This window comes from Dermacentor silvarum, chromosome 2 (genome assembly GCF_013339745.2).
Source record: "Dermacentor silvarum isolate Dsil-2018 chromosome 2, BIME_Dsil_1.4, whole genome shotgun sequence".
Taxonomy (NCBI): domain Eukaryota; kingdom Metazoa; phylum Arthropoda; class Arachnida; order Ixodida; family Ixodidae; genus Dermacentor; species Dermacentor silvarum.
Genome location: NC_051155.1, coordinates 27,991,634 through 28,019,483, shown reverse-complemented (window position 1 = coordinate 28,019,483; position 27,850 = coordinate 27,991,634). Strand labels below are relative to the sequence as shown.

The 27,850-nt window shown below is 48.9% G+C and overlaps 1 protein-coding gene across 1 annotated transcript in view; it reads right to left on the bottom strand.

Annotated features, from left to right (window-relative positions):
• Positions 1-27,850, bottom strand: part of LOC119441382 (nodal modulator 2-like) — a 94,183-nt gene that overhangs the window by 11,658 nt on the left and 54,675 nt on the right. Inside the window, exons 8-9 of the mRNA XM_037705993.2 lie at positions 19,007-19,253; positions 8,632-8,742 (exon numbers count right to left, since the gene is read on the bottom strand). Of these exons, the coding sequence (XP_037561921.1) occupies positions 8,632-8,742; positions 19,007-19,253 (358 nt within the window). The remainder of the gene's footprint in view (positions 1-8,631; positions 8,743-19,006; positions 19,254-27,850) is intronic.

Sequence of the window (27,850 nt, the reverse complement as noted above, 5' to 3'; positions counted from 1 at the left end):
CACACCGATGCCAACGCCGGCCGATCCCATAAGCTGCCAGCCACTGTTGCGAATGTTGATGGTCCGAGCGGCCACGAAGGTTCCATGTATGGTGCCGTGCCAGGTGCCAAGAGGAGGAGATATCCAGGGAGATTAGAAAACTGTTTTATATACACTGTACATGGTATATTACAGGATGGGCTCCATGATATTGGAGCCGTCTACGTGCTAACATCTTTGCATGTGGTAGCGTTTACATCTCTGAGCGTTCTACATGGTCGAGCGTGCTCTACATCGTCAAGCGTGCTCTACATGGTCAAGCCTCTAGCGTCTCTACATGGTGAAGCGTCTCTCACAACACTCAAGTCCCCTGTTTTATCCCTTTCATTTCCCTCTTTCACTCGACGAGGGAACACACTGTAGTTCTTTTAGCCAATCAGCATCTTGGATCAGGTGGCCATATCCCGCACGTGATGTGTCGTCGTTTCCCGCCGGGCTCCGCCTCCAATCTTGTTAGGTCGCCCCCGAACACAGGCAGCGGTTGACACCTTGGGAACCGAAAGTTGATGTCGTTCCCCCGGGATTGCCAGACACGGGCCCCTTTCAAGATTCGCCTCTCCATAGCGGTCAGTTCGCGGAACCAGGTGGGGCGGTGGCTGTCTCGAAAGGCAGCAGTCGGCGTAGCGTCGTCGTGGTTCGGGCGGCGCTGGTAATTTATGGGACCGCACCAAGGGGCGACGCTGCCGTTTAGCCACGCATGAGGTAGCCCGGAGACCAACTGCTAATCCCTCAGTCCCAGGTGACAATTCTCGGCCGCGAGAAAGGGCGCCAGGTTGGCGCGTCTGAGTCGGCGCCGGCCTCCTTTGTCCCGAGGGACCGCCAGACACAACACCCCGCAGTCGTCGGTTCCTCTCGCACGCTTTCACTTGCACATACAGCATACGGCATGTGGCGACAGCGTTATCGCCCTTGGACTTTATACTGACATGTCAATTCAGTACATTTCCGCGTGGTGCAGTTCCAGTTTGCTTGAGCTTCATTTTGCGCGCCGCGGACAATTCGGTGGGGAGAGATGAAGACGACGAAGAAGACGTGCTGCTCGATCGGAGCTGTTCTGCTGTGTGACCGGTTGTTGCGTGGGCTGTTATTACCATGACAAATTGATGGATGCGCTGGGTATCATCCTATGCCCTAATTTGACCTCCCGACGCTTCAAGTCCCTACCACCATTCCCACGATTCCGGAGGAAAGCCGGGCACTTCGCCACAGCTGCCGCTTGCAAGGACTACCTCCTGAATACGGCCCATTGAGCCCAGTAAGAATGTGAACCACAGGGGCAAGTACGAGTCAGACGCAAGAGAGCGACACAGTACAATCCACTTCTACCCCGAGTGTCGTCTACGCAGCGCGCGTTCCGAAGTCATTTCATGGTGATGTGTTCGAGGACGTGGAGGATTGGCTTGAACACTTCGACCGAGTCGCTGCAGTCAATGAATGGGACGACTCTAAGAAACTGCGCTACGTGTACTTTGCCCTTGAAGACTACGCTCGCGTGTGGTTTGAGAATCATGAGGGCTTCATGACTAGCTGGCAAGAATTCCGATGACAGCTTCGCGAGACATACAGCAGCCCCAAAAGGAAAGAAAAGGCCGAACAGGCTCTACAGAGTCGGTTTCAGAAGCCAAATGAAAGCGTGGCCATGTTTGTCGAGGACATGTCCCGCTTGTTCCGACGTGCTGATCCAGGTATGGCCGAGACAAAGAAAGTTCGTCTCTTAATGCGAGGGGTGAAAGAACAACTCTTAGCTGGCCTCATGCGCAACCCTCCAGCTACTGTTGCTGAGTTCATAACTGAAGCGACAATAATGGAGCGAGCGCTGCAGCAACGATCCCAGCAGTACGATTGCCAAAGCACCGTTGCCGCCGTGTCATGTTTCACCTGCGGACATGATTTAGCGGCACTTCGAGAGCTTGTGTGAAACGTGCATGAAGAGCTTGAGGAAGTTCGCAAGACTGCTTGTCAGCCGACTGTTACTGCGCTTGGTGAAATCATTCGTGACGAAATCAGCACCGTGACCCAACCATTGGCACCAACGCGAGCGGAAGCTCCAGTCCTGACATATGCCAAAGCCTTACGGAACCCTCAACCATCTACGGTACGACGTTTGCCTTCCCCTGTTTCAGCTCTACCACATTAATTTCCCGCTACAAATGTAAACTTGTATGAGTACGTAGGCCCGCGAGATATCACACGGAAATCAAACGTGTGGTGCACATCAGATAACCGGCCACTTTGCTATCACTGCGGTGAAGCGGACCATCTGTATCGTCAATGCCCTTATCGGAGGATGGGCCTTCAGGGATTTCACCCTAACGCACGTCGACCAAGTAATGGTGAGCGCCCACGTGAGATTGAGCAGTTCCTGGCCTCTCAACAGCCATGTTCTCCTGCTCAAAGATGCCAATCACGTTCACCATCTCCTTGGCGCATCATCTCGCCTAGCCGTTACTCCACCTTTTCTGATGTTCGCAACAGGTCCCAAAGTCCACGCCCATGCCAGGAAAATTGAGGACAGCGAACTCCGGGGGTGGGGCTGCTGCTCATCGTCGTGACAAACACCCTCCGACACGACAAGTTCACGACAACGATTTATCTGCCACGCCATGCTCTAATAACGACGCAGGACTTTCTGCCGATATTACCGTAACAGTCGACAATTAGCAGGTCACCGCCCTCATTGATACCGGCGCCGACTACTCTGTTATGAGTGGTGAATTGGTGGCTATTCTCTGAAAGATGACCACACCATGGAATGGTCCTCAGCTCCGTACTGCGGGTGGTCATCTCGTGACGCCGGTTGGGAGGTGCACTGCCCGAGTGCATATCTGCGGCTCTTCCTTCATCGGATCTTTCGTCATACTGCGGGAATGCTCCAGGCAGTTCATCTTAGGAATGGACTTTCTTAGAGTATATGGGGCCATTATAAATCTTCGAGAGCTGTTGGTAACATTTTCACGTAACGCAAGCTCGCACGAATGCAAATCGCACAAGATAGTGTTGCGTGTCTCTGATGATTCCCTGACCATACCACCTCGTTCCAGTGTACTGGTTACCGTAGTGAGCGACAAGGACCGAACTGCCCTTGGAGTTGTTGAAACCAATGTGTCCATCCTCTTCTCTTGTCAAGTATGCGTCGCCTGCGGCCTCCTCGAACTGACCAAACAGCCTGCTGAAATCCTAATCACGAACTTCAGTCGCGAATACCAGCACTTCACGAGGCATGCTGTTGTCGCTTACTTCGAAGAAATCGGCGACGCGAGAACCAGCCTATAACTCGCAGAACTTTCCTCCATCCAACACGATGAGAAGCAGTTTACAATTCAACTCGATGTGAATTCTAAACTATCGGCTTAACAGCAAGATAGTCTTCGCTCTCTTTTGCTTTCCATTAGCGACTGCTTTGCCACGACGTCAAAAATCAAGCAGACACCCGTTGCGAAGCACAGAATTATAACCGAACCCGACAGCATGCCTACCGTGTGTCCCGAAGAGAACAAGATGCCATTCGAGAACAAGTCAAACAAATGCTTGCTGACGACATCATCCAGCCATCTACAAGCCCATTGGCGTCACCAGTGGTACTTGTTAAAAAGAAAGACTGCACACTGCGTTTCTGCGTTGATTATCGCAAACTCAACAACCTCATAAGGAAAGACGTCTATCCGCTTCCTCGCATCGACAACTCGCTGGACCAACTTCGACACTCCAGATATTTTTCATCCATGGATCTGCGTAGTGGTTATTGGCAAATCGAGGTCGATGACCGAGACGGGGAAAAGACCGCATTTATTACTTCTGATGGACTCTTTGAATTCAAGGTTCTTCCTTTTGGCCTGTGCTCAGCTTCTGCGACATTTCAAAGAATGACGGACACTGTTTTGTCCGGTCTTAAGTGGCAAACGTGTCTTGTTTATTTGGACGACGTCATCGTTTTTTCGGATACTTTCGAGCAGCATCTTCAGCGTCTTCGTGCATTGCTTGATGCGCTTCGAACTGCGGGCCTGTCACTCAAGCCCGAAAAATGCCACTTTGGTTACGAGGAGCTGAAATTCCTTGGTCATGTCATAAGCTGCAATGGAATTCACCCGGATTCTAAAAAAATGCGAGCTGTTGCAGCTTTCCCAACACCTACGAACAAACGCGAAGTTCACCGTTTTTTGGGACTTTGTGCGTATTACCGTCGCTTCGTACCAAACTTTTCGAAAATAGCTGAGCCTTTCTTTGCATTATCTCACAAGAGACAATGCCGCTTTCGTTTGGAACCCCACGCAACATTGCACTTTTTGTGACCTACAAAAATGACTTCAAACTCCTACAATCCTAGGTCACTTCGACGAAGACGCTGACACTGAAGTACACACAGACGCAAGCAATGTCGGTCTCGGCGCCGTCCTTGTGCAGCGGCAAGAAGGTATAGAAAGAGTGATCACTTACGCTAGTCGTACCTTGTCATCGGCTGAATCGAACTACTCGACTACAGAAAAAGAATGTCTAGCTGTTGTGCGGGCGATATCCAAGTTTTGACCATATTTGTATGGAAGACCTTTCAAAGTAGTCAGTGACCACCATTCGTTGTGTTGGTTTGCCGGTCTCAAAGACCCCTCAGGCCGCCTTGCTCGATGGAGTCTTCGACGTTACGATGGAGGAGTTCGACGTTACGGTGGTCTGTAAGTCGGGACACAAGCACACAGATGCCGACTGTTTGACCTGCACTCCTGTAGAAACGACTTCGCCTGAGCTAACTGAAGACGACAGTTTCCTCTGCACCGTCACAGTGTCTGACTTGGCTCAGCAACAGCGTGATGACCTGGACCTTCGCCCGCTCATCGACTACCTTGAGGGCCAACTTACGCAGCCACCATGTACATTCCGACGCATAATTTCGTCGATTTTTCTCAGCAACAATGTCTTGCACAAGCAAAGCTTTGACTCCAGCTCTCCAGCCGATCTTCTGGTGTTGCCATCTGCGATGCAAGAAGAGATCCTGCATGCTTGTCACAACGAACCTGTCTTCTGGCCATTTGGGGTTCACGCGCGCTCTCGCACGTATCCGCCACAAGTACTACTGGCCTACACTGTCCCGTACCGTCAAGCACTACGTGAGGACTTGCCAAGACTGCCAGCGGCGCAAGACGCCGCCCATAAAACCACCTGGCTTGTTACAACCTGTCGAACCACATTGGGCACCCTTTCAGCAAGTCAGAATGGACTTGCTTGGGCCATTTCCTAAATATTCGGCTGGCAACCGATGGATAATAGTTGCGACAGATTATCTCACTCGTTACTGTGAAACAAGACCACTTCAACGAGCTACTGCTAACGATGTCGCCAACTTCTTCATTCATGCTATCGTCCTCCGCCATGGTGCACCTGCAGTGGCTATTACTGACAGAGGGACCGCTTTCACAGCCCAACTCCTGAAAGAAGTGATGACCCTCAGTGGCACTGTTCATCGTCGGGCAACAGCTTATCATCCACAGATGAACGGCCTAACTGAACGACTCAACAAGACCATCGCTGACATGCTATCAATGTATGTCGACGTGTATCACAAGAACTGGAACAGCGTTCTTCCTTTCGTAACCTTCGCCTATAATACCACCGTTCAAGAAACCACAGGATTTACTCCTTTCCGCTTGCTTCACGGCCGCGAGGTTACCTCAATGTTAGACGTAATGCTCCTGCCTGACGCCTTCGCATCTACCACAGTGAATGCTGCCCAATATGCTCAGTGTGCCGAGGAAGCTCGTCAGCTAGCTCGCCTGCGCATTCGCTCTCAGCAACACTACGATGCTCACAGGTACAATCTCCGCCGCAGAGAAGTTACCTACCACCCCGGAGACAAAGTATGGATCTGAAGTCCCGTCTGCCAGCGCAGAAGGTTGGAGAAACTTCTCCGGCGTTATTTCGGGCCTTACCGGGTTCTTCAACGCCTCAATGACTTCAACTACACAGTTGTTCCAGAGAGCACCACGCGAAGCTCCCGCCGTACACCACAACCGGACATCGTCCACGTGGCTAGGATGAAGCCATATTACGCGCGCTGACCACCTACTTTTCTTACTTCGAAAGCATCGAGCCGATGCTTTTCAAGGGGGGGAATAATGACACGTCAATTCAGTACCTTTTCGCATGGTGCAGTTCCAGTTTGCTTGCGCTTTATTTTGCGCACCGCGGACGATTCCGTGGGGAGAGACGAAGAAGACGTGCTGCTCGCTCGAAGATGTTCTGCTGTGTGACCGGTTGTTGCGTGTGCTGTTATTACCGTGACAATACGAAACATCTGAGAGCCAAAACCAATTTTAGGGCTCAAACGCGTCATAGACACCATCTTTATATAACAAATACAGATCTCAAAGGCACATTGCTGGCAGAAACCGAAAATAGGTCATAGGTGTCGCCCTTGGCACTTTGAGCGGCCAATCCCATTGTCAAGCCACCAAGCCAAGCGACATGAAAAGTTAACATGGCCGCTTGGGTCGGCGCGGGGTGGCAGTTTGCAACGCATGAAGCGGGAACGGTCCCACAGTTACGACGCAACACCGAGGTTACCAATGCATTGGGTTTTGTGGGAGCTATGCCGGGACCGGCTGAAAACGACATAACAGCCAGGAAAACGCAGCACCCGGGAACATAACAGTGGGGTTCTACTGTATTTGACAATTTACAATAGTGAATGCTCGAATAAAATATACAAATCGAATAGAAGGGACTATTTGATCCCTATTCAAAATTTCAAATGTTCACACACCCTTAATGAATACGGAACAGGCATAGCGGACGAAACCTGTGGGATCAGCCCCTACTGGTAGTGCACTGTTTTGCTTTTGTTTCGTTTCCTTTGAACTCAAATGCCAAAGAGTAAATAAGCGGTTATGGAGACATTGCAAACTCAAGGAGCACAGCAACCATATGTGACAATGTTTTCGGTAACAGCCATCAAGATTCCACAACTACCTAATCCTTCACAAGATAAGTCAAAAACAACAATTAAGGCTTCCAGGCAGGGAGAGAATTCTTTAGGTTGTTATCCATTTCGTGCTTTCAAGTGTTGCGAAGACTTGGAAACGGCACTAGAGAATACAAAGGACGAGATGATCCCAAGGTGCATTGGGGCCGTATTCTGAAATGTTCCCCTAGGCGAAATTTCTTTTTTCGCTTTCAGGGGTGCGCTGATTGGCTGTTTTAGCAAAATTGGATGAGCTGATTGGGTGGTTGAGCCCGACGTCATTCAATTTTGCTAAACCAGCCAATCAGCGCGCACCCTGAAAGCGAAAAAAGAAATCTCGCTTAGGGGAACGTTTCAGAATACAGGCCCATGATCGTCTCTGTTGCTCTTTGTGTTATCTACCACCGCTTTGCAAGATGTGACAAACCAACTAGCCCAACCATATGTTTTGACAAGTACAGTAGAACCCGATTCATACGTTTTAGGAAAAAACACGAGAAAAAACATACTGCGAAAATGTTCTATCGGAAATCACAAAAAACAATTGACCGACTCAACTGTAGGTGACATCTACTTTAGGCGAAGCGATGTGTGAATGATTGCAGCACAAGACGCCGACACGCGCCGTGCTGGTGGAGCTTGAGCGGCCCGAGACGTGCATTGTTGTTTTTACTTCTTTGGCAAGCTTACCTTTGCGCTCCTCAATTTTGGCCTGGGTCAACACCTTCTTCGAGCGGGTTGTTTTGCCGGTAAGTTCTGATGCGCCCACTGACCGCTAATTGTTGCGGCACGAGACGCCTATGCATGTCGAGCTGGTAGGGCCCAAGCGACCCGAAATGCACACTGTTGTCTTCCTGTTGCATAGCGTTTTTTTAAGACTGCGACGGGAAACCCAAACGAAATCTAGCTGGTGGGCAACATCGGGAAACGATGCCTATGATGCCGGCAGAGCGATACACGGCACTCACTTTGTGCCGCCTACAGTAGGGAACGGTCGTGCCGTAATAATTGCGTGCTGTAATTTAATTTATGTGCAGTACGCTAGCAACCACACTATGGCCTACGTGCTGTGAAACAGATAAGTGAAGCTGCTTATCGCAATAGGGTAGGCAGAGATAGCTGTGAATGCGATGTGCATGACCCGGGCGGAGATTTGCTGGTACTGGAATAAGAATCTTAGGGCACATTGGTGTTTCTATCTGAGATGGGTGGGCGAGTATTGCAGGGAAGCTACTGCAGTGGGCGGCTTCTGTTCTTCACTGCACACGCCTTGCGCCTTTTCTTTCTAAAATGGAATCTAGCAGTCGGGAAAACGTGTCGTATGATCGTAGTTTGGCGATCTACTTATCGTTGGTGCTGTAAGATCATGTTTTCTGGGAAACCACGATCTGGTAAAATCAGTAAAAATAACCTTAACGGTAAAACTGGTAAAAAAAAGCTTAACTGTATTGGGTCACTTTTTGTGGTCTCGATCGCAAACGTTGGCACTGGGAAATTGTACATAAAGGGATCGTATCAACGCGGTTCTACTGTATTCGAGATTGATTGAGAAGGATTAATGGAGAACATCTCGGGAACCTACGGCTTGCAGATGGCATTGTCCACAGATGAGTCACGCCATTTAGCATAAAAGACTTTCTCACCTTCAGACCGGGCAGGTGTTTGGCATCGGTGACTATCTGGCCTGTGATGTCCATTTGGTTGAAGAAGCGGAACACAATGACCCGGACATTTGTCAGGTCCGCGTTGGTGACCTGCAATGGGTGAAACGAGCGAAAGATCCCATGTTGCTTCCACAAAGCATAAATCCGACAAAGCATAAATGAGAATGCATGCATCATTTTAGCAGGCCATGGCTAAAATGTGTGTACTTGTCTGCCCGAAATGGCATTTTTTGTCAAGATGTTACCATTTAGACTCACTGCACTGGCTGCAAGAAGCTTTGTTATAAGTCTGTGGGAATCCTCGGGTCCCATAACCGCCGCACGAGCAGCGAACATCGCGTCAAGCGCATGCGTGCCAGGGAGAGTTGGGAGAGGGGAAACTTTCCTTCCGCGGGCGGCGCGCGGGAATCGCAAGCGCTATCAGCGCCACCGGGTGGGTCACGTGAGATCCCGCTGATATCGCCCGGGTCTCTTTGGTCTCCAGCAAGCGGCGACGGCGGAAGTCTCCGCCGTCGCTCCCGTATTCCCGCACGTGGTTAGTCAACCGCGTTCTTGCCACGGCAAACGCCGCGGCCCCCCCGTATTCCCCAGTTGGTAAGTCGGAAGCCCTTCTTTACCTAGTGTATTATTCTCTTCGAGGGAACCCTCAGCGATGTCAACTATAGCTAGCTGGCCCGCTCGAAGTGTTAGTTGCAGTCATAATAAATGCTTTCCGAGTGTACACGTGGTTGTCGTCTATTGTTTCCTGGAGCTTGTCTGCTCGGAAGCTGCGGGTTGAGCAGCGAGCGGGGACCACTTAGCTAGGCCTGCATCTCCTCGCGGCGGCTTATTGGAACCCTTTATGGGTCTTTTGTGGCATTGGTATCTGTCATGGACGCGATTAGGCCTAAGGCTTTGCGGAGCTGCCGGTCGCAAGTTCGAAGACGACCATGCCGTGACATTTAGCGGGTGCAAACGGATTCGCTAGTTTTACTATACTCGCCCGAGCAAAGAAACCTCGTTCGAAATAGAAAGCTTATTTTGTTCAGATGAACTCAATATTTTGCGGGCGGAATAACCGAAATATCGGGGGACCAGAGAGCGCTTTGTTCATACGAGCATCGCCCACTTTTGCGCTGTATCGGACCGGAAAAATTCGGTCGAAGCGAATAACTTCATTCAAACGAACTGGACTTTTTTTTTCCTTGTTGCCGTATAAAGCTATGCGGTAGACGGGTGGTTCAGCATCGTGTCAGACGGCCGACGCTGCAGCGGCCTCTACTGCCTTAATTCTAAGTGTTTGTGGAGTGCATTTGAGCGACTTTGCAGAACGAGTGAAGCCGCCTCGACTTGCTATTGCTGCCATGGTCCACGACCCTGCCTGCTGTCTTGGCCCCTCCCTGTTCGCGTCCCGATGCAGCAGCACATGGCAGCCACGAGGAGGGAGGCCTACCATCATACTCCCACAAGGGTGCGTGCAGCGAACGTCGCGTCAAGCGCATGCATGCCAGGGAGAGTTGGGAGAGGGGAAACTTTCCTTCCGCGGGTGGCGCGCGGGAATCGCAAGCGCTATCAGCGCCACCGGGTGGGTCACGTGAGATCCCGCTGATATCGCCCGGGTCTCTTTGGTCTCCAGCAAGCGGCGACGGCGGAAGTCTCCGCCGTCGCTCCCGTATTCCCGCACGTGGTTAGTCAACCGCGTTCTTGCCGCAGCAAACGCCGCGGCCCCCCCGTATTCCCCAGTTGGTAAGTCGGAAGCCCTTCTTTACTTAGTGTATTATTCTCTTCGAGGGAACCCTCAGCGATGTCAACTATAGCTAGCTGGCCTGCTCGAAGTGTTAGTTGCAGTCGTAATAAATGCTTTCCGAGTGTACACGTGGTTGTCGTCTATTGTTTCCTCGAGCTTGTACCGGACCGCGGTTGATGCGCAGGCATGCGCCAACCGCGGGGCTCGGTGTGTCGAGGCAGAGGGCCGTTGGCATCCCTCCATATCCCGACAAGTCGCAACAAATGCCAATGTATTTGCACTGCGGTCTGTTTTGCTGAGACATCAAAGCTTGTAGCGGTTTTACTTGTCGGAACTGAGATCTGTAAAATAAGTGTGCAAGTGCATATAGCGCAACAAATGAATTGAAGGGGACAACCTGAGTCTGTGTTGTGTCTACATTTTGTCCTTGCCTGCTGGCTGAATTTTAAAGCGAAGCTTTCTTTGCCTGTTCCCTCGACTTTTCCACTGTTGCTGCTGCTGCCAGCTGTCTTGCACGCTGTGTCGAGGGCGGGGGTGGGTGGTTGAAAACGTGTATGATATACTAGCGCGATGGAAAGAAACGCGAACAGCGGAGCACGTGGCCGAAGCATAACTGAAGGTATAGTGCGTGCCGTCCAGTTATCACCATTATAACAGGCGCGCACGTCCGTTGTGATTGTGTTGTGCGATGATGCACCCCCTCTACTGTGATATTTTTGTTTGCGCTGTCCACTTTGCACTGTCATCATTACTGCGCCATCACATTTTCTCGTTTTCAAATAAAAGAGAAGTAGAATAGAAATAAAAATATGGCAGTATAGGGGGTGCATCATCGCACAGCGCAATCAAACCGGACGTGCACGCCTGTCAATGGTGATTAATGGACGGCGCGCTACTATACCTTCAGTTATGCTTCGGCCACGCGCTCCGCTGTTCGTGTTTCTTTCCATCGCGATAGTACAAGGTAGGGACGTGGGAGAGTCGTCTGTGAGCATTTTCCAGGGAGAACTTTGTAGGCATCGCCACAATGCCCTCTGGAGCTCTCTGGTCATTGTCACAATGCCTTCTGCAACTCTCTGGCCATCGACACAATGCCCTCTGGACGGCTGTAATTACATGTTAGACCCCCTTCCCCCCCAAAAAAGCAATGCAGAAGCTGCAGCGCTAACTTTTGTACTCATGTACAACAGCCCAGAGGGGAGATAGTATGGTAGAAAGAGGAGGCAGAGAATGCATAAAGCCAACGCCCTGACGAAACGGCCGAATAATAGCCACTCTTCGCTTGTGGCAGCTTCCATAGATGGGATGCTCACGGGAGAAGGGAACGGCGCCATCAGAAAGCATGCTTCGTTTGGGGTCTCTTTAATAAAAGCAGTTATAGTGTTGCCACTACTAGACATGGCAACAGTTGTGGACAAACTGTAAAAATTTTCATTCGAGGTACGATATGGCACATTTCTGATCCGTGGGAGGGAATGAGAGTACTAACCTTCTCGCAGGCTACGAACAATGGCGCACAACAACGCCTCGAGCAAACAAGTCTCGTTGTGTGTACTGTGTACAGTGAAACCTCGATACTAAGAATACCACATTAACAAACTTTTCAGAAATCCCCTGCTGATTGCTTACAGTTTCAATGTAAAAAAGATTTCAGTACTGCAAACTTCAGAATACCGAACTTTTCAGAATAACAATCGATATTCAGTTTCCGTGTCATCCTAAGACCACCTCAGTACAACGAATTAATATTCTGAAATGTGGCGATTGTTAGATTTTGGTCACGACAGCCGGAACAGTAGGCAGCAGATGACAAGATGCAGAAAACGGATGGTGCGGCACATAGGTTCGGAAAACCTGAGACGGCGCCGGAAGAGAAAAACGCGGGAGGGGACCCTTTTTTTTTTGCAGAGGCGACGGTGCATCAGATTTTGCTAGTGCATGCTTCACCCAGATTAGTCTCGCTTAGGAACGAAGTCTCCTTTTTTCTCCCTTCTTTCTGCGCACGCCTCTTTTTACTTTTTTACTACTTTCTGCGGCCCAACATTACTAGACTAGCTTCAGTTGTAAAACTCGGCGGCGTTGCGCGGAAACGCCACCCGCCCGCGCCTTCGTGGCGCTGCCGTCGCACCCAGCTTCACTTCCCCACTAGCCGGCTACGCAAATGGCCGGACGAAACACATGGTGCAGCGTTAGTGTATTCTGTGGTTGGTTGTTGACAGCGGATTTCAGGAAGTGTGTCATCCACAAAACTGTAGCCTTCGCCGGGTTTGTTAAGTATATTAGCAGACGATGCCGACGTGCTGCGTTCCTGACTGCAACAAGCGGCTATCGAACGATGTCGACAGTTCGGCGCGCCACTTCTTATGTGCTCCCAGCAATGCGACACTTCTCTCGGCGTTCAACAAAGCGATTCCTCGTGCCGACCGGGAACTTTCTGCGAAATCCATGGTGTGTGATTTACACTTTCATGAGCAGGACATCTTTAAGTGTTTGTGCATATTATCAATGGACAGATGGTTGAGGTGCCACGAGACAAGTAGACATTCGCCGAGGGTGGGTTGCCGAAAGTGTTCCAGAGCCTTCCCTCGTATCTGTGAACGAACCGGGGGGGATAAAAAAACACAAACGAAGAGATGTTTGGTCACCTGTTCTGGGCCATCTTAGAAGAGCTGTCAGAGAATGCGCTGAGTCGTGTTGGGTGACCCTAGCGCTTTCAGGAACTGAGTGCACGCATCATTCAATGTTTAACAGTGGAGCTGTTTAATCTTTTTGCTTCCCCCGCATAGTGTTCGCAAAAACTCGCCTAGCGATGACGTCACTGCGCACAGCTGTGCCTCGCATCACCTTGCGATAGCCAATCAATAGCTAATCGATAATTGATCAATAATCAATACATTCCGGGAAATGCTCGAGATGACTTGATAGTGCTTAGCCTAGCCCAAATACGTGGCCAATACCTTGCAATAGCCAATCTATAGGTAATCGATCAATAATAAATAAATTCCAGAAAAGCATAACCCGTATAAGGCCAGGACCAGCTAGGTGCCCATCAGCTCCGCTGTTTCTTTAGCTTTGCATCACTTGTGCAAGCTACGCTAATTTCTATTTAGTCACGCGCATGCATACACGCATACCTTGAATGAAAATGCATTCTTAGGCAAAGTTCCTGGAGCAGCGGCGGGGATCCAGTATTGAAGTAAAGGCAGCGAGGAAACATGCCAAGCTGCTGTAGGTGAAGTTGGTTTCCACGTAGGCCCAAATCATTTACCTAGATTATATCCCTTGTGATAGTTTAAGTCTTAGCTATATACAGTGGAATCTCGATGATACGATCACGGCTAATACGAATTTTTCTGTGGTCCCGGCCGAGCCCCATTACTTTGCAAAGTGGTAGAGAACAGTTGTTACGAATCGATTTTCGACCCGTGTCGGTTGATACGAATAAACGCCGCCCCACCGACGGCCGCGAAAGAGAACAGCGCGCAGTCACGCGCTTCCTCCTTTTCTCTTTTGGTGCGGAGGTGCGGATGCGGCGCCGGAATGCGCGGAGGCCGTGAGTGGGCGCGAAGAGTTTGACGCGGTGGCGCTTTTCTTGCTTTTGCGCTTTTCCCCACGCAGGCATGGGGAAGTGCGATCTATTGCTTCAACGGAAACTGAGCAGCGTAAGCACAGCGCATACAAAGGTCAGAGCCGTGTGGAGATCGCTTCTCAAGATACGGTGCGCGCGACAACCTCGACAGCCGGCACAGGCGCAAAGTACAAGAACGCATTTGTTGGCAGAGTAGAAGCTGCCCCTCCCCCCGTCCCTCCCTCTCTCCCTCCTGCGCTGCCTTCCCGCTTTGCTCCTTTCGCGTGGGAGATTGCGTCGCCAGTTACCCTTGCGCCCGGTTCCAAGATATGCATTTGGTGCCCCACAGCACAGCGTGCCCCCCCCCCCCCTCCCTCCCTCCCATACCCCCCCCCTCCCACCTGCCTTTCGCGCGACAGAAGCAGGGCCGGGCTCGACTGGCGCGCCCGGCTGTGACGGAAGTCGCGTTTACTCTTCGCTATGCGTTCGCTCTCTGTGCGTGAAGACGCGCTTTCACTAGCACATACGGCAGGCGGCGACGATTTTATCGCCCTTGGACTCATGCTCCACGTCTCATGCTCCTCCTCCGCATCGCCCTCGTTGATCTCCTCGCCCGTTGATGGGCGCGCCTCGTTGAGAAGCGTGCTCGCTACCGCCCTTGTCGGCGAGATTTTCCAGCGGAAGTCGCATTATAACCGGTATTTCGTCTTACACGGCTGCACTGTAAGCGGTACGCCTATACATGGAGTTCTATGGGAGGGTAAACGGGAGTCGGAAAAGGCCACGTTGTAGCCAGTTCTGCACTATAAACAGTTACGTTATAAGTAATCTATACTGTAAATGCTTTTTACGTGCGTGTGCCTGAGTGAGTTCACCTCCGACTCTTTAATTTAGCTAGTTTTAATTGTGTTTCGATGATACGAATTTCGGCTAATATGAATATTTTTCGTGACCCCGTGAGATTCGTATCATCGAGATTCCACTGTATAGGGGCACGCAGTTGTTTTTTACTTTGTTTTTCTTTAATAAAGCATTCATTGGTTCACAAGAAAGTTGTGCTGTTATTTTTTGTGGATACCAAATTTGGTCTCGCTAGCTGGCGTATAACTGCCCCAGACCAAAGTGTTAAGCAAGTAAAAGCAGCGAGAAAACATGCCAAGCTGCTGTACGGGAAAAGTAAACTGCGTGAAAGGTTTAGGCGGCAGGAAGAAATACACAACACTTAAAAACGCAGCTTCTGCGCTTCGTCGTATGCGTTTCTTCCTATCGTGCAGTTTACCATTCTTTCAGTATGAACCAACTAGCCCGATATGTGTTATCGCTGTAGGTGGATACCGATTTCGCATGGTATCACTAATTCGGACTATAGGGAGAATGCCAGCGAGCGTGAAACACGCGCAAGCTGCCCGTCTGCACGAGCTCAAGGCTGCGGCGAGGCGTCTGCAGTGGAGCACGATGGAATGGCGCTGCCATCTGGCGGCTGCCCAAGGAGTGGCGATAGCGGCGGTAAGCGCACAAGCGGAGATTTTTACAACTGAAGCTGGTCTAGTAACGGTTGCTGCAGCCGTACCTGCTACGTGCAGGGAGAAATATAGCGTCCATGCCCGCAGGGATGCCCCACGGTCGCATTTTCTGGATGGTGCCGTTAACACATGCTTGCTCTTTGAAATAGTTTAGGTGCCCACCTCAAGTGAGACAGTTGCAGTGTCCACGGCAAGAAACGTGAGAAACATACAAACAAAAACATTGTGCTTTGAAGGCGATATAGAGCTTCCTCTCTATCAGTGTTATGTTTGGCATCGCCTCTTTCATGCGTGCCGCTCTTACTATAGATGCTTCATTGGTGCATGGCGGCGGAATCTATGGAAAATATCAACAGCGTGGGGCGAAAGCCAACAGTGATGTTTTAACAGCGAAGCTGTTTAAGCCAGCCATAATTTGTGGTGCATAGCCGTGGTAGCCATGGCAACCCGAAGGAGGAGGAGACCGCGTGCATGCGTTTCCTCCTCGCCAGCTCCCTGCCTTCCTGACCCCTGCCTCTCTTCTCTCCATGACGTGCTGAGCCAGGATAAAAAAAAAAAAAGGTGAAAGCTTGCATTAGGCTGCGCAAAGCTCAAGACACAGCGAAGCTGGCCGATTGATATCGAGCGGCTAGCCTCCAAAGCGTTCGGCGTCGGCAAGCAGCAGCGTTCTTGGCACTGTGCCAACCTTGGTTAGCCTGCCTGTGTTTGTGGCATGCCAGGAAGGCTGTCGCTCGTAGGCGCCGATGCGTCCAGTGCTAGTGACGCAAAATGTCGCCAACGCGTTCGGCGTCGGCAAGTGACAACGTTCTTGGCACTGTGCCATACTTGGTTAGCCTGCCTGCGTTTGTGGCATGCCAGGAAGGCTGTCGCTCGTAGGCGCCGATGCGTCCAGTGCTAGTGACGCAAAATGTCGCCAACGCGTTCGGCGTCGGCAAGTGACAGCGTTCTTGGCACTGTGCCATACTTGGTTAGCCTGCCTGCGTTTGTGGCATGCCAGGAGCGCTGTCGCTCGTAGGCACCCACGCGTCTAGCACTAGTCACGCATAATGTCTCGAAAGGGAAGGTACCTCTGAAAATTATCGCTTGAGAATACCTTCCTACACGCGTAGTTAAGTTAAACCAATTTAAGACCTAGCAGCAACCAGGTTCATACTTAGCAGTAGCAGCCAGTAAGCTTCGCTGTGCTTAAGCTTTGCGCGACCGAGTTCAAACTTGCCTGATTTTTTAATGAATAGAACACACAGTGACAAATGATGGGTTGATGGGCTTCCACTAACATGACCTTTCAGGACAATGAACAATTTCACACGGTCCACTGAAGTTTGTTATATCGAGATTTCATTGTAGAGTTGAATCTCGTTAATTCGAGCATGCTTAATTCGAATTTCCGGTTTATTGGAACTGATGCTGCGGTCCCGTCAAAGTTATGTGTATTCCAATGGGCGAAAACGCCCGGTAATGCGAATGCGCAAACATTTGCAACTGGTTACTGTATTTACTCGATTCTAACGCGCCCTCGTTTGTAACGCGCACTCGTTTTCTGTGACGACAAAAAAAAGAAAGTCCTTTACAGTACCGCGCACCTCATGCTTTGAAACAGCAATATAACTTTGTGTCATGTGGAAAAACAAATTTCCTCCCACTGCACTGAAGTTGCGATGAATAAAAAGAGTCGCAGTTTCGCCCGAAAGGTGAAGCATCGAATGCGATAGCAAATTAGTAGACCGCTATATGAATTAAGTAAGGATAGCAGTTTTATCAGCCATATAATCTTGCAAACATTCGCTTACTAAATAAATTAACAAGCACGGTGTCACGTGCGCACAAGCAAACATGAACACATCTCGCTCGTTGACTGCGGAAACGAACTGTCAAAACGCTGGAGTGACAAAGCACGGCGAGCGAATTGACCTTCGTGCTAGCATGCCTCTCGCTTCAACGCGGTGAAAACAGGGCGCGCGGCGGACTTACCCCATCGCAGATTGCTTTCAAGATAGGGTCAAAGCGATTGTATCGCCGAAGTGGATCGTCGTAGATTACGTCTTGCTTCTGTCCACTGAAACCGTTTCGCATTGCTTTGCTGGCGAAAATTCTCTCCTGTTTGCGCCAGTCCCGCATGCAAGTTTCGGATTCTTTGAACGCCCTTGATGCGGCCCGATTTCCGTCCGTATCCGCACATGCGGCATCATGGTGAACTCGGTACTTCATGCTGATAGAGCAGACGCAGAGAACGTGAAGATAGTCGGTAGACTATTGCCTAAGCACATGTACTGCAGCACAAGGAGGAAGCTATGGTAGCTAGGCTGGAGAGTAGCTAGGCTTGACGCGCATGTGAGACGGCCATTTTGAAATGCCGACGGCTATATGGTAACGCATATTTAGGGTCGTACTCGATTTAACGCGCACGCAATTTCTGGACCTGTTTTTTCAGAAAAAAAGTGCACGTTAGATTCGAGAAAATATGGTAATTCAAACTTACCATGCTTCGGCATTGCTCTCAGCAGCGCGCCAAAACATGTGGCGGCGCCTCCAACCACTATTGCTCCAACCCCGCCATAGAGCAAAAGCTTAGGAGAGACCCCTCAATGTCGCGGGCGAAGAAAAAAAAACGCGTTGGAAATTTCACACAATCTCAAATGGCAAGATTGCCATTCCTGCGTCGCACCGGAACACGTGTGTACATGCCTACGTCTCAGCCATGCGTAGAAAATGGCAGTGAACCCTTCTCCTTTCTGCTTCCTCTATTTTCTCGTCACGTGTTGACCTTGAATGCCGTGGCACAGAAGGAAGCAGCGGCGGAGGCCCAGTCTGGCCAACGAAACTGCCCATGGCGGCCAACGCTTGCTTCCTGATAACGGCAGAAAACGAAACTTCAGGGAGCGGGCTCGGCTGTTGTCGGGCGCACACGGAGACAGTCAAAGGTGAGGGAGTTACGAGGAAGTTGAGAGGGAGGGCGAGGGGAGCCACCGAAGCGGCGGAGTTGCCGAGGACAAATCTGCCTCCCTCCCTCATCTTCAATGGTCTCCGTGCGCACTGCCGTGCTTAGCCTGCTCCCTGAAGTGCGTTTTCTGCCGCTATCGGGAAATGAGCGTTGGCCGGCGTGGGCAGTTTCATGGTCTTAGCTCGCTGCGTGCTTGCGCGCCACGATATTTCACAACTCGCACCATTCGTGCATCACACTATGGTGCACGAATACTTTGAGAACAAGTTCTTCTTTTAATTCGAAATTTCTTTTAATTTGAACAAATTTCGAGCCCCTTCAAGTTGGAATTATGGAGATTCGACTGTACTAGGTAGACAAACACAAGTGGTGCACACGTGGTAACATTTAACCTCACATCACGCCTGTCGTAGGTCGTCAACACCACCGCCAAATATTGTCATCGAACGCAAACACAGAAAACTTCGCTTACATCGATTTCCAAAGTGCGTGGGATCTGCATAATTAATTTTTGTTCCCTCACTCACTGCATAGTCCTTAGCCACTTCCAATCAAGGTCAATTCCGCCTATTGCAATACAAGCCTGCAGGACTCACCACGAGTTGACGCTTGGGGGGCTCGGCTCGCTCAATGTGGGGGTTGGCGTCTGGCTTGAGCTGCAGCTGGTAGGCACAGCCGGGCAGCAGCCCGCGCAGCCGGAAGGCACCCTCAGTGTCACTCAGGGCCTCCTCCTGGTGTCCCTGGCAGGTGCCCGTGCCCAGTGCTTCCAGGGAGACGCCCGGCTCGGCCTCACCCGTCACCGAGCTCACCCAGCCCAGGCAGCTGAACGCTACGCGGTCACCCCTGCAACAACCACAACGTGCTCAGTTACCATGTCCACAAGCCATTAGTGTCTGGCATTTGCAAAGTAGTCATTGCACAGTCCCACTGCCCTACTGTGACACACAATTAGGCCCCGGAAAAAACGTGCTTTCATGTAGAGAAAGAGAGGTAATGCAACATTGCGCTCATTTTATAAGCTTGAGTGGTTGTCATGGATGAACGGAGAGAGATATGGAGATATGTACATTCAGAATGCAGAGAACCAAATACCCGAAGGTTTGATTTGTGAGTTTTAGAGAACGTGAAGCAATGCTAATCGGCATTATTAAATGCCAAATATTACTTAAGATTACTAGAGGTCTAGCAGATGGCAAAGCTCACCCAGAAGCTGAGAGAGGATCAAAGTAAGCTGAGAGAGGATCAAAGTGTGGTGAAGTCAGATTCTTTAACAAATGCCAGAGTGACAATGAAGCTCATACAGAAGCAGTGAGAGATGTGGAGTGAATGACATCAATTTCTTCATGTTAACTTGTCACCACAGTAAATGATTCAAGGATGCGGAGTCTCAAGTCTGCCAGCTTCTTTTTAAGGACGATAGTTTTTCTGGGGCTACCTAAACGCAAGAAATTTTGTCTGTCTGTCTGTCACTCGATTCAACCGTCCGGCCAAAACCACTTCAACCGCCTGGCCAAAACCAACCAAGCTACTAGCACTGGTGGCATGGTGTCACACACGTCAACATTAAACAGGGCAAAGGAAACCTCAGGCCTGTTTGAGGCAACATATATGTACATAACCGTGATCCGGAGCATTATTTTATTTAAGAATACACATTGGACTGGTTTTTACGTTACTAAATAAAAAATCAACGCATTAGAAATGGTGTCGAAGAGATGCTACGTGTTAAAAACAAGCCGACTGAAGCCGCAGCTCTGTAGCCGGCTTTAAGCCAACAGTAATAAAAGGTCCCGACAGATGACGCGAGAGCAGAACGAACGCGGGAAATTTTATTTCAGCAAAACCTCCATTGCATCCATCATGGGAGGAGGGGGAGGGGAGGAGAAGAGAGAGAGAGCGTATCAGGGGCGGCAGAAAACTATCGTCTTTCGACGCCATTTGCAACGAAGCAACCAGATATGCGGCCAATTTTTTTCCCTTCTTTTTTTTTTGTACATCTGCACATTTTCTCTGTGTCAAGGACAGCTACAGGCACCAGCAGTGCTCTGCCATCCAACCACCTGATGCAAAGGCAGCACTACTTTTCAAGGGGTAATTAATTTATTTTACACTGTTATGTGCATTGCAAAGAGCACAAACACTAATAAAATACCACAACAAGTGCCATATCAAAGAGAAGGCATGGTGTGCTTCATTACAGCAAAATTGCATGTGCCAGTTCGTGAACACATTAAGTGGCGTTGGTCAATAGCGCACCGAGGATCTCTGCCAGGGGGGGGGTTGACAGTTTGCCAATACCATCTAAGCAGCACTAACTTTGATTTCTTCACGGGAAATTGTCAAAAATATCCGCTTTTTGCGAGTGTGCAGACGATTGCGCGTCTTACATCTTAGTTGCAGTACTCAAATGCGTAAGGAAAGAAAAGGAGTTCAACAAAAGGGGGGGTTAAGTCGGCCTCAGGGGGGGATTACAACCCCCGAATCCCCCCCCCCCGTTGGTGCGCCACTGGCGTTGGTGGTACCAATGTTCCAAAACAATACGTTGCTTCATATATAGTTTTACGCTACTCCTTGTGCCGATTTAAAATTACACTAATTCCTTACTGAACCATTAATTGTACACTAAAAAGAGAAATATTAATATTTGCAGTACTAACTGGTTGATTTTAGAAGAAAATTTTCACCCTGAAACCCCTACATCAGTCGGATGTCACGGATTTCAATGTACAATAAAACCTTGTTATAACACAGTTTAAGGGGAAGCCAGAATTATTTTGTTCTATCCATTACTTCGTTATAACCATTATTGCAAGTAATGCACTATGAATCACCATGGGGATTTCAACGGGAATTTCACTTATTCAGTTATATCCCGTTGCATTCTTACAAGGTTTGACTACATTTTCTCGTATCTGCGCCGCATTGGCCACAGTAGTGCAGTGAAACATCTCAAAACTTGCCAAGGTCATAATTTGGCTCCTTTATAATACAACGCAGTCCACCTTTGCTGATAAAAAATGAACTAAGCCTGAGCAGAGGCTGTCGAAATCCATGACGTCACAGCAAGCTGGTGCGGGAACTTCAAAATGGCATCGCCACCGCAGTTTCCATTTTGCGTGTTTTCTGGCTTTCAAGCTTCCTTTCACGGCTAGAGAGGATATTTTTTGGTAATGCAGAAGGGTAATTGACTAATACTGCTGAAAATCGTCCTATCATTGTTAAGTTCGCGCAGTTTAAGAACAAAACTGCCATCCTTTCTGCTGCTGGGAAGTTGAAAGGCAAGGGATTTTCTATCCGGGAAGATTACTCTGCGCGCGTGCGCGTTGCTCGGCAAAAACTTTTTTCCTATGCGCAGCATACCAAATCACAATTTAAAATTTGTTTCGATAAGCTCATAATCGGCAGCAAGCATTTCATTTACAACGCTGAAACTGACACAGTAGTTGAAACGTCACAATAGCTAGCAACACGCGCTCCCAAACCTTCACCCCCCTGTCAGCGTCAGAATAATGCCACTACTTTCCATAATCTATCCGTCATGCTAACTAACGCCCGCAGCTACATGCCCAAAAAGAAGCACTAGAAGCCATTATCACTGACAATAATACTGACATCGCCATGATTACGGAGTCATGGCTAAGCCCGGGCGTAAAAGACCAGGAGCTTCTATGCAGCAATAGCCCTTACTGCGTTCTCAGGCTTGACAGGGTGGGTCAGCGGGGAGGCGGAATTCTGGTATTCACGAAACATGGCCTACTCTGCTCTCCACTCGCTATAACTTCTAGCCACGAAATTCTTTGCCTAAAGATATCCCTCGCATCATGCACGATTATTCTAGTTTGCTGCTACCGTGCACCCAACTGCGACGCATCCTTCACTAACGAACTTAATTCCATCCTATCCAACTTCCACTCCCGTTTTCCGCGCAGACATTTTGTATTATGCGGCGGTTTTAACTTTCCTGATATTGACTGGAACATTCTTGCTACTAGCTCACGTTTGTCTAATCAATTTCTTGATCTAACTCTACTGTTCAACTTCACCCAAGTTGTCACCATGCCAACTCGCGGAAACAACGTTCTGGACCTAGTACTGACTTCCGATCCTAAGTTAATTACTCAAATGCAAATAATGGATGGAATAAGTGACCATAAAATACTGTTATTCTCGCTTTCAATTATGGTACCGAACTCTCTGCCTTTAACGAAATATATCCGGGACTACAACCGAGCTAACTTCAATCAAATTAACGTTGAACTCGCTGCGTTTCTTCAGCACTTCACTAGGATAGCCAAATCAAGAACCGTCGAACAGAACTGGCTGTCGTACAAACAACAGATCATATTGCTGATGGAAAAGTACGTGCCTCTCGTGCGCATTTGCGGAAATTCTGATAAACCTTGGTTTCCAAACACATTACGTAAGCTTTCAACGAAAAAGAAACGTGTTCCGCGAAGCCAGAAAAGTGAACTCTTCACAAAAGTGGGACAATTACTTCCAGGCCTTGCGCGAGTACACCTGTCTTTTAAAACAAACAAAGCGTAAATTTTATCACCAGGATCTGTTGAATATCCTTCGCGTTAACCCCCGAAAGTTCTGGAATATACTAACAAACAAATCTGCTCCCTCACAACACATCACCCTACTCAACCCAGATGGCTCCCAAGTTCCTGTTCATCAACGCAGCGATGCCATGAATTCTTATTTTTGTTCAATTTTCACTCAAGAACCTAACCAAGTAATACCTCCCTTACCTCCCCTCAACTTCACGCAGATGCCACCCATAACAATTACAGCAGAAGGTATAGCCAAACTTATCGATAACCTGAAGACTTCAAGTACTCCTGGCCCTGATAACATACCTGTTATTCAAGTACTCCTGGCCCTGATAACATACCTGTTAAACTCCTAAAAGGAACTAAATCAATTTCCAGTGCCATATTACAATTTATTTTTGATCAATCCATTTCCACCAGCTCGATTCCCGAAGACTGGAAGATCAGCCATGTCATTCCCATACACAAATCTGGCAGCCGTTCTGATCCATCGAATTATCGCCCCATCTCTCTGACATGCATAGCTTGCAAACTCTTAGAGCATGTTATATACTCCCACGTAGCCTCCCATCTGGATAACCACTCGTTCTTTTTTCCTAATCAGCATGGTTTCCGGCGAGGTCTTTCATGTGAAACACAGCTTTTCGAGTTCACCACAGACATTCACCTCAATCTGGACTCCGGCTTCCAAACAGACGTTATCTACCTTGACTTTTCAAAAGCATTTGATCGTGTATCCCATCGTCGACTATTGACCAAGCTTTCTTGCCTCAGCCTTGACCCTTTAATATTATCATGGATCCATTGTTTTCTTACTAACAGGTCCCAGTACACAGTCATTGACAAACCGTAGCTTGGCTAGCAAGACCGTGAGGTCTGGCGTTCCTCAAGGTTCGGTCCTTGGTCCCCTTTTGTTTATAATTTTTATTAATGACCTCCCTAACGACATAGCATCCTCAGTGCGTTTGTTTGCAGATGACTGCGTCCTGTACCGGCGCATAACCTCGGAAACTGATCAATTGTCGCTGCAAAATGACCTCAACAAAATAACTAACTGGTGCTCATGCTGGCTTATGGTACTCAACACTTCAAAATGTAATTTCATGTCCATTTCTCGGCAGCGAAACAACAGAATTTACCCCTATTCCCTCAATTCATCGGTCCTCTCACCCACAGATACATACTGCTACCTAGGCGTCACAATATCAAACAAACTCACCTGGTCTGACCACATCTTACAACTAGCGGCTGATTGTTCTAGATCGCTCGGCTTAACCAAAAGGTCCCTATTAATGTCACCCGCTTCTATTCGAAAACTTGCCTACGAAACATTCATCCGCACTAAACTCGAATATGCCTCACCAATTTGGAGCCCTCATCAGACTTACTTGATTAACGCATTAGAATCTGTACAGAATCGGGCTGCGCGATTTATAGCTTCACAATACGATTGGAACACAAGCATCAGTAGCATTAAATCTTCTCTTAATCTCCAGTCTTTGTCAGCTCGCCGCACAATTGCACAACTGTGTCTTTTTCACAAAATCTACTACTATTTTGCCCAGTTGCGTAATACACTTCTTCTTCCTCCTCACCGCACTTCTCGTCGACTTTTCAACAGCTTAAGTATACAACGTCTTCATGGAACTACCACCGCATTTCATAAATCTTTCCTGCCCATCACAATAGAGCACTGGAACGAACTGCCACAATCAATAGTTATTGAGCATGATAGCTCGAAATTCAAGCAGTTACTGACAACCCATTATCAAACCTAATCAACTTGCTTACACCTGTGCCACGTCTTACTACTATTGCTGTATTTTTATTTATTTATGTATATATATGTTTATTTTTCGTTTTTCCTAGATTTAGCGTTCATACAATTTTTTGATATCATGACTGCTCTGTATTTCTGTTTTTGCCCCCCCCCCCCCCCCTTATGTAATACCCTGAAAGTAAGGGTTATCAAATGATGATGATGATGATGAAATAATTCTTCTCTTTAGTATCCCTTTATTAACGTGTGTGATTCTATGAATACAAAGCACAATTATTTATTTCTCACTAGGCCACTTTCCACTTTAGCCAATTATCAGTCCGTTGTGTACTACACAGTATTGTCGTTAAAAGGCTGCTTTTCTGAATGCTGACGGGGCACAAAATAGAAAAAAAAAGTGATAGTGGTAGACTTGTGACAGCTATTTCCCATGTTTGCCCAATGTGCATCATTAGGACTGTTCGATGGAAACATGTCTGGCGAGGAATGAGCATAGTGAAATAAAACAAACACTTGCCAATGAAAATACATGTAATGGAAAATAAAATTGTGATCTAGGGTCCCGTATGGGACTTGAAACGTCAAGTTTTATTTTATTTTCCATTACATGTATTTCCATTGGCAAGTGTTCATTTTATTTCACTATTAGGACTGTCAGCAGTATTGTTTTTCCTAGACCTCCTGTGGGAATAAACATTGAAAGCATACAGATGTGTATGCGCCCATGTCCCATATACTTGAAACAAGCAACCTGCACTGGTGCCCAGCTATGCCTGCAAGGCATAGTGTTTCTTACTGGGATCACTAGAAATCTGGCAATGCAATCATTCAACCATTGCAGGAATCATAGGTAGCGCATGAACTTATTTTCCTAATGTTTGGCATAAATTTATTTACAAAGCACACTACAGTTTCTTTTGTTTCTTGTGGTTCAGTTGGTTGCATTCCATTTCAACACTTCTTTCGAGCAGGTGTGCTTTACATGCAAACTACTACTGTTAATAATGCTCTAAGAACCCCTGAATCGTATAAAGTACACAATAAACAATACTAGTTGTTGGCACACAACGAATTCAATGTGATAAATGAGCCTCAAGAACAATAATCATTGTTTTTGCCACGTCTCTTCTCTGTCCTTTGTCTTTTGATTAGTTTAAATCCTCAAGAACAATAGTGCCACAAGAATTCAAGGTTGAGCAGCCATATTAAACACTGTGCACATAGACAACAATGGCACACTTTTCTGTAGTATTGTAGTATGAAACGCTAGACTGAAGTGAATCTAGACTGAAGTGAATCGGCAAATAAATGTTGTCGGGAAAACAACACTTAATCACCCATTGCTTCCAGCACCCACTGTCTCGCACCTGTGACTCTGTATAGGCTGATATCAAATGGCATTGGCTCTTGGTTGTACACACCTCTGACATTCAAACTCCTTCCTTCCATTTGAGCTATTTCTGAGAACATTATTCTTGTCTGACGATAAATGGCCCCGTTACAGTGCATTGTCTCCCAAAAGCCTTGGCTTTTGAGATTATGATGTGACACACTGCCGCAACCGTGGAAAATCACATTCTCTAAGGCCTTGCGGAACCTGAGGCAGATCCAGAACGTTGTTGTACTATTATTTTAAGTTAGAAAGCACAAAGGGGTACCAATTCGAAAATTTCGTGTTGCGCTGTTCGTACACTTGTGCTTCTTTCGGTAGCTGTCAACTCCATATTACAAAACCTTAATTCATAGAAAGCGCCACAAATAATTGCAGCTCCTTTTGTAGAACCCACTCAAAATGCGCACCATTCACCAAGTAACTCAGTGGCTATGGCATTTCACTGCTCAGCTTGAGGTTGTGGGTTTGATCCCGGCTAAGGCACCCGCATTTTGATGAATCGAAATCCAATAATGCTTGTGTACTTAGATTTAGGCGAACGTTAAAGAACTCCAGGTGGTCAAAAGTAATCTGGAGTCCCCCACAATGGTGTGCCTCATAATCATATTGTGCTTTTGGCATGTAAAACCTCTGGAGATGGGTTTGCACAGGGCTTACCCTACGAGCGACTGTCAGGAAAGGGCACGACGCTCCTCCACTCTGCAATGCACAAAGGTGCTACGGCAGGGTTCGTCGACTCTCCGACACGGTGCAGAAAAGGCTCCGGAGTCAGATCGCCAAGAAACACGGATTTATTCACCCAAGATGCAGCATAGTGCGACAGTCACGGCGCTTACGAGCCAACGCTCACCGCAAGACCGATCGAGTATGCGCGCCCCGCTGCGCTAGGACTAACCGGGTAGCGGTCCGCCAAGCACGAGAACGAGGAGTCGTGAGAACAAAGGTCTCATGTAACCACCTCGTTGCAGGCCTGTGAGCATCTGCCGCGGCGAAGAAGCACTCAGCGGAGAGTTCGGGTGGAGAGGGTGCCGAGGGCCGCCACTCGGGAGGCCAATCAGGGCGCGTCCCAGTGACATGCTCTCACGGGGCAAGTCCAATCCTGGGGTGGGGAAGAAGCACTGTTTGCCCGGGAAAGTAGCTCCAGCGCGCTAGCCATGTCTGCCATGTTGCCGGTACGGCGGCGGTTCCCGGAGAACGAGCTAAGCGCCACGCGTGAGCTGGGGGACGAGGTGCGGGAAGGCGCCTTGATCCCCACATTCCCCCCTCCTAAAGACCAAGGCCAGCCTCCAAAGGTGGCTGACCGAGGCCAAGTGGCAAGGTTGACTCAGCCAAAGAGGGCTAAGCCAACTGGGACAAGTCCAAGAGGGTGTCGTCGTCTTCATCAGGACCAGGTCCGGTAGAAGGAGCCCCAGCAGTCCAAAAAGGTGAAGACGTCGCTTTCTCTTGATACGCCGTCAGGGGCCTGCCTTGGCTACCAAAGTTCCACGCAATGGAAGGACCCACTGCCAGGAGGAAGGGTTGGCAGCCCAGGATGGACGGGGTGGGGCAGCACCATGGTTCAGCCAGCAACGCTTGAGGTCCATCGGACACGAGCTGCCAGGAATGCGCACGGCGTGGCTGCCATTTTGGCAAAGCAGCCACCACGGAGGTCACAGGGCTCACCGGAATGCGCGCTAGCAGGAACAGCAGGCCGGGATGACCGGCAGCCAGG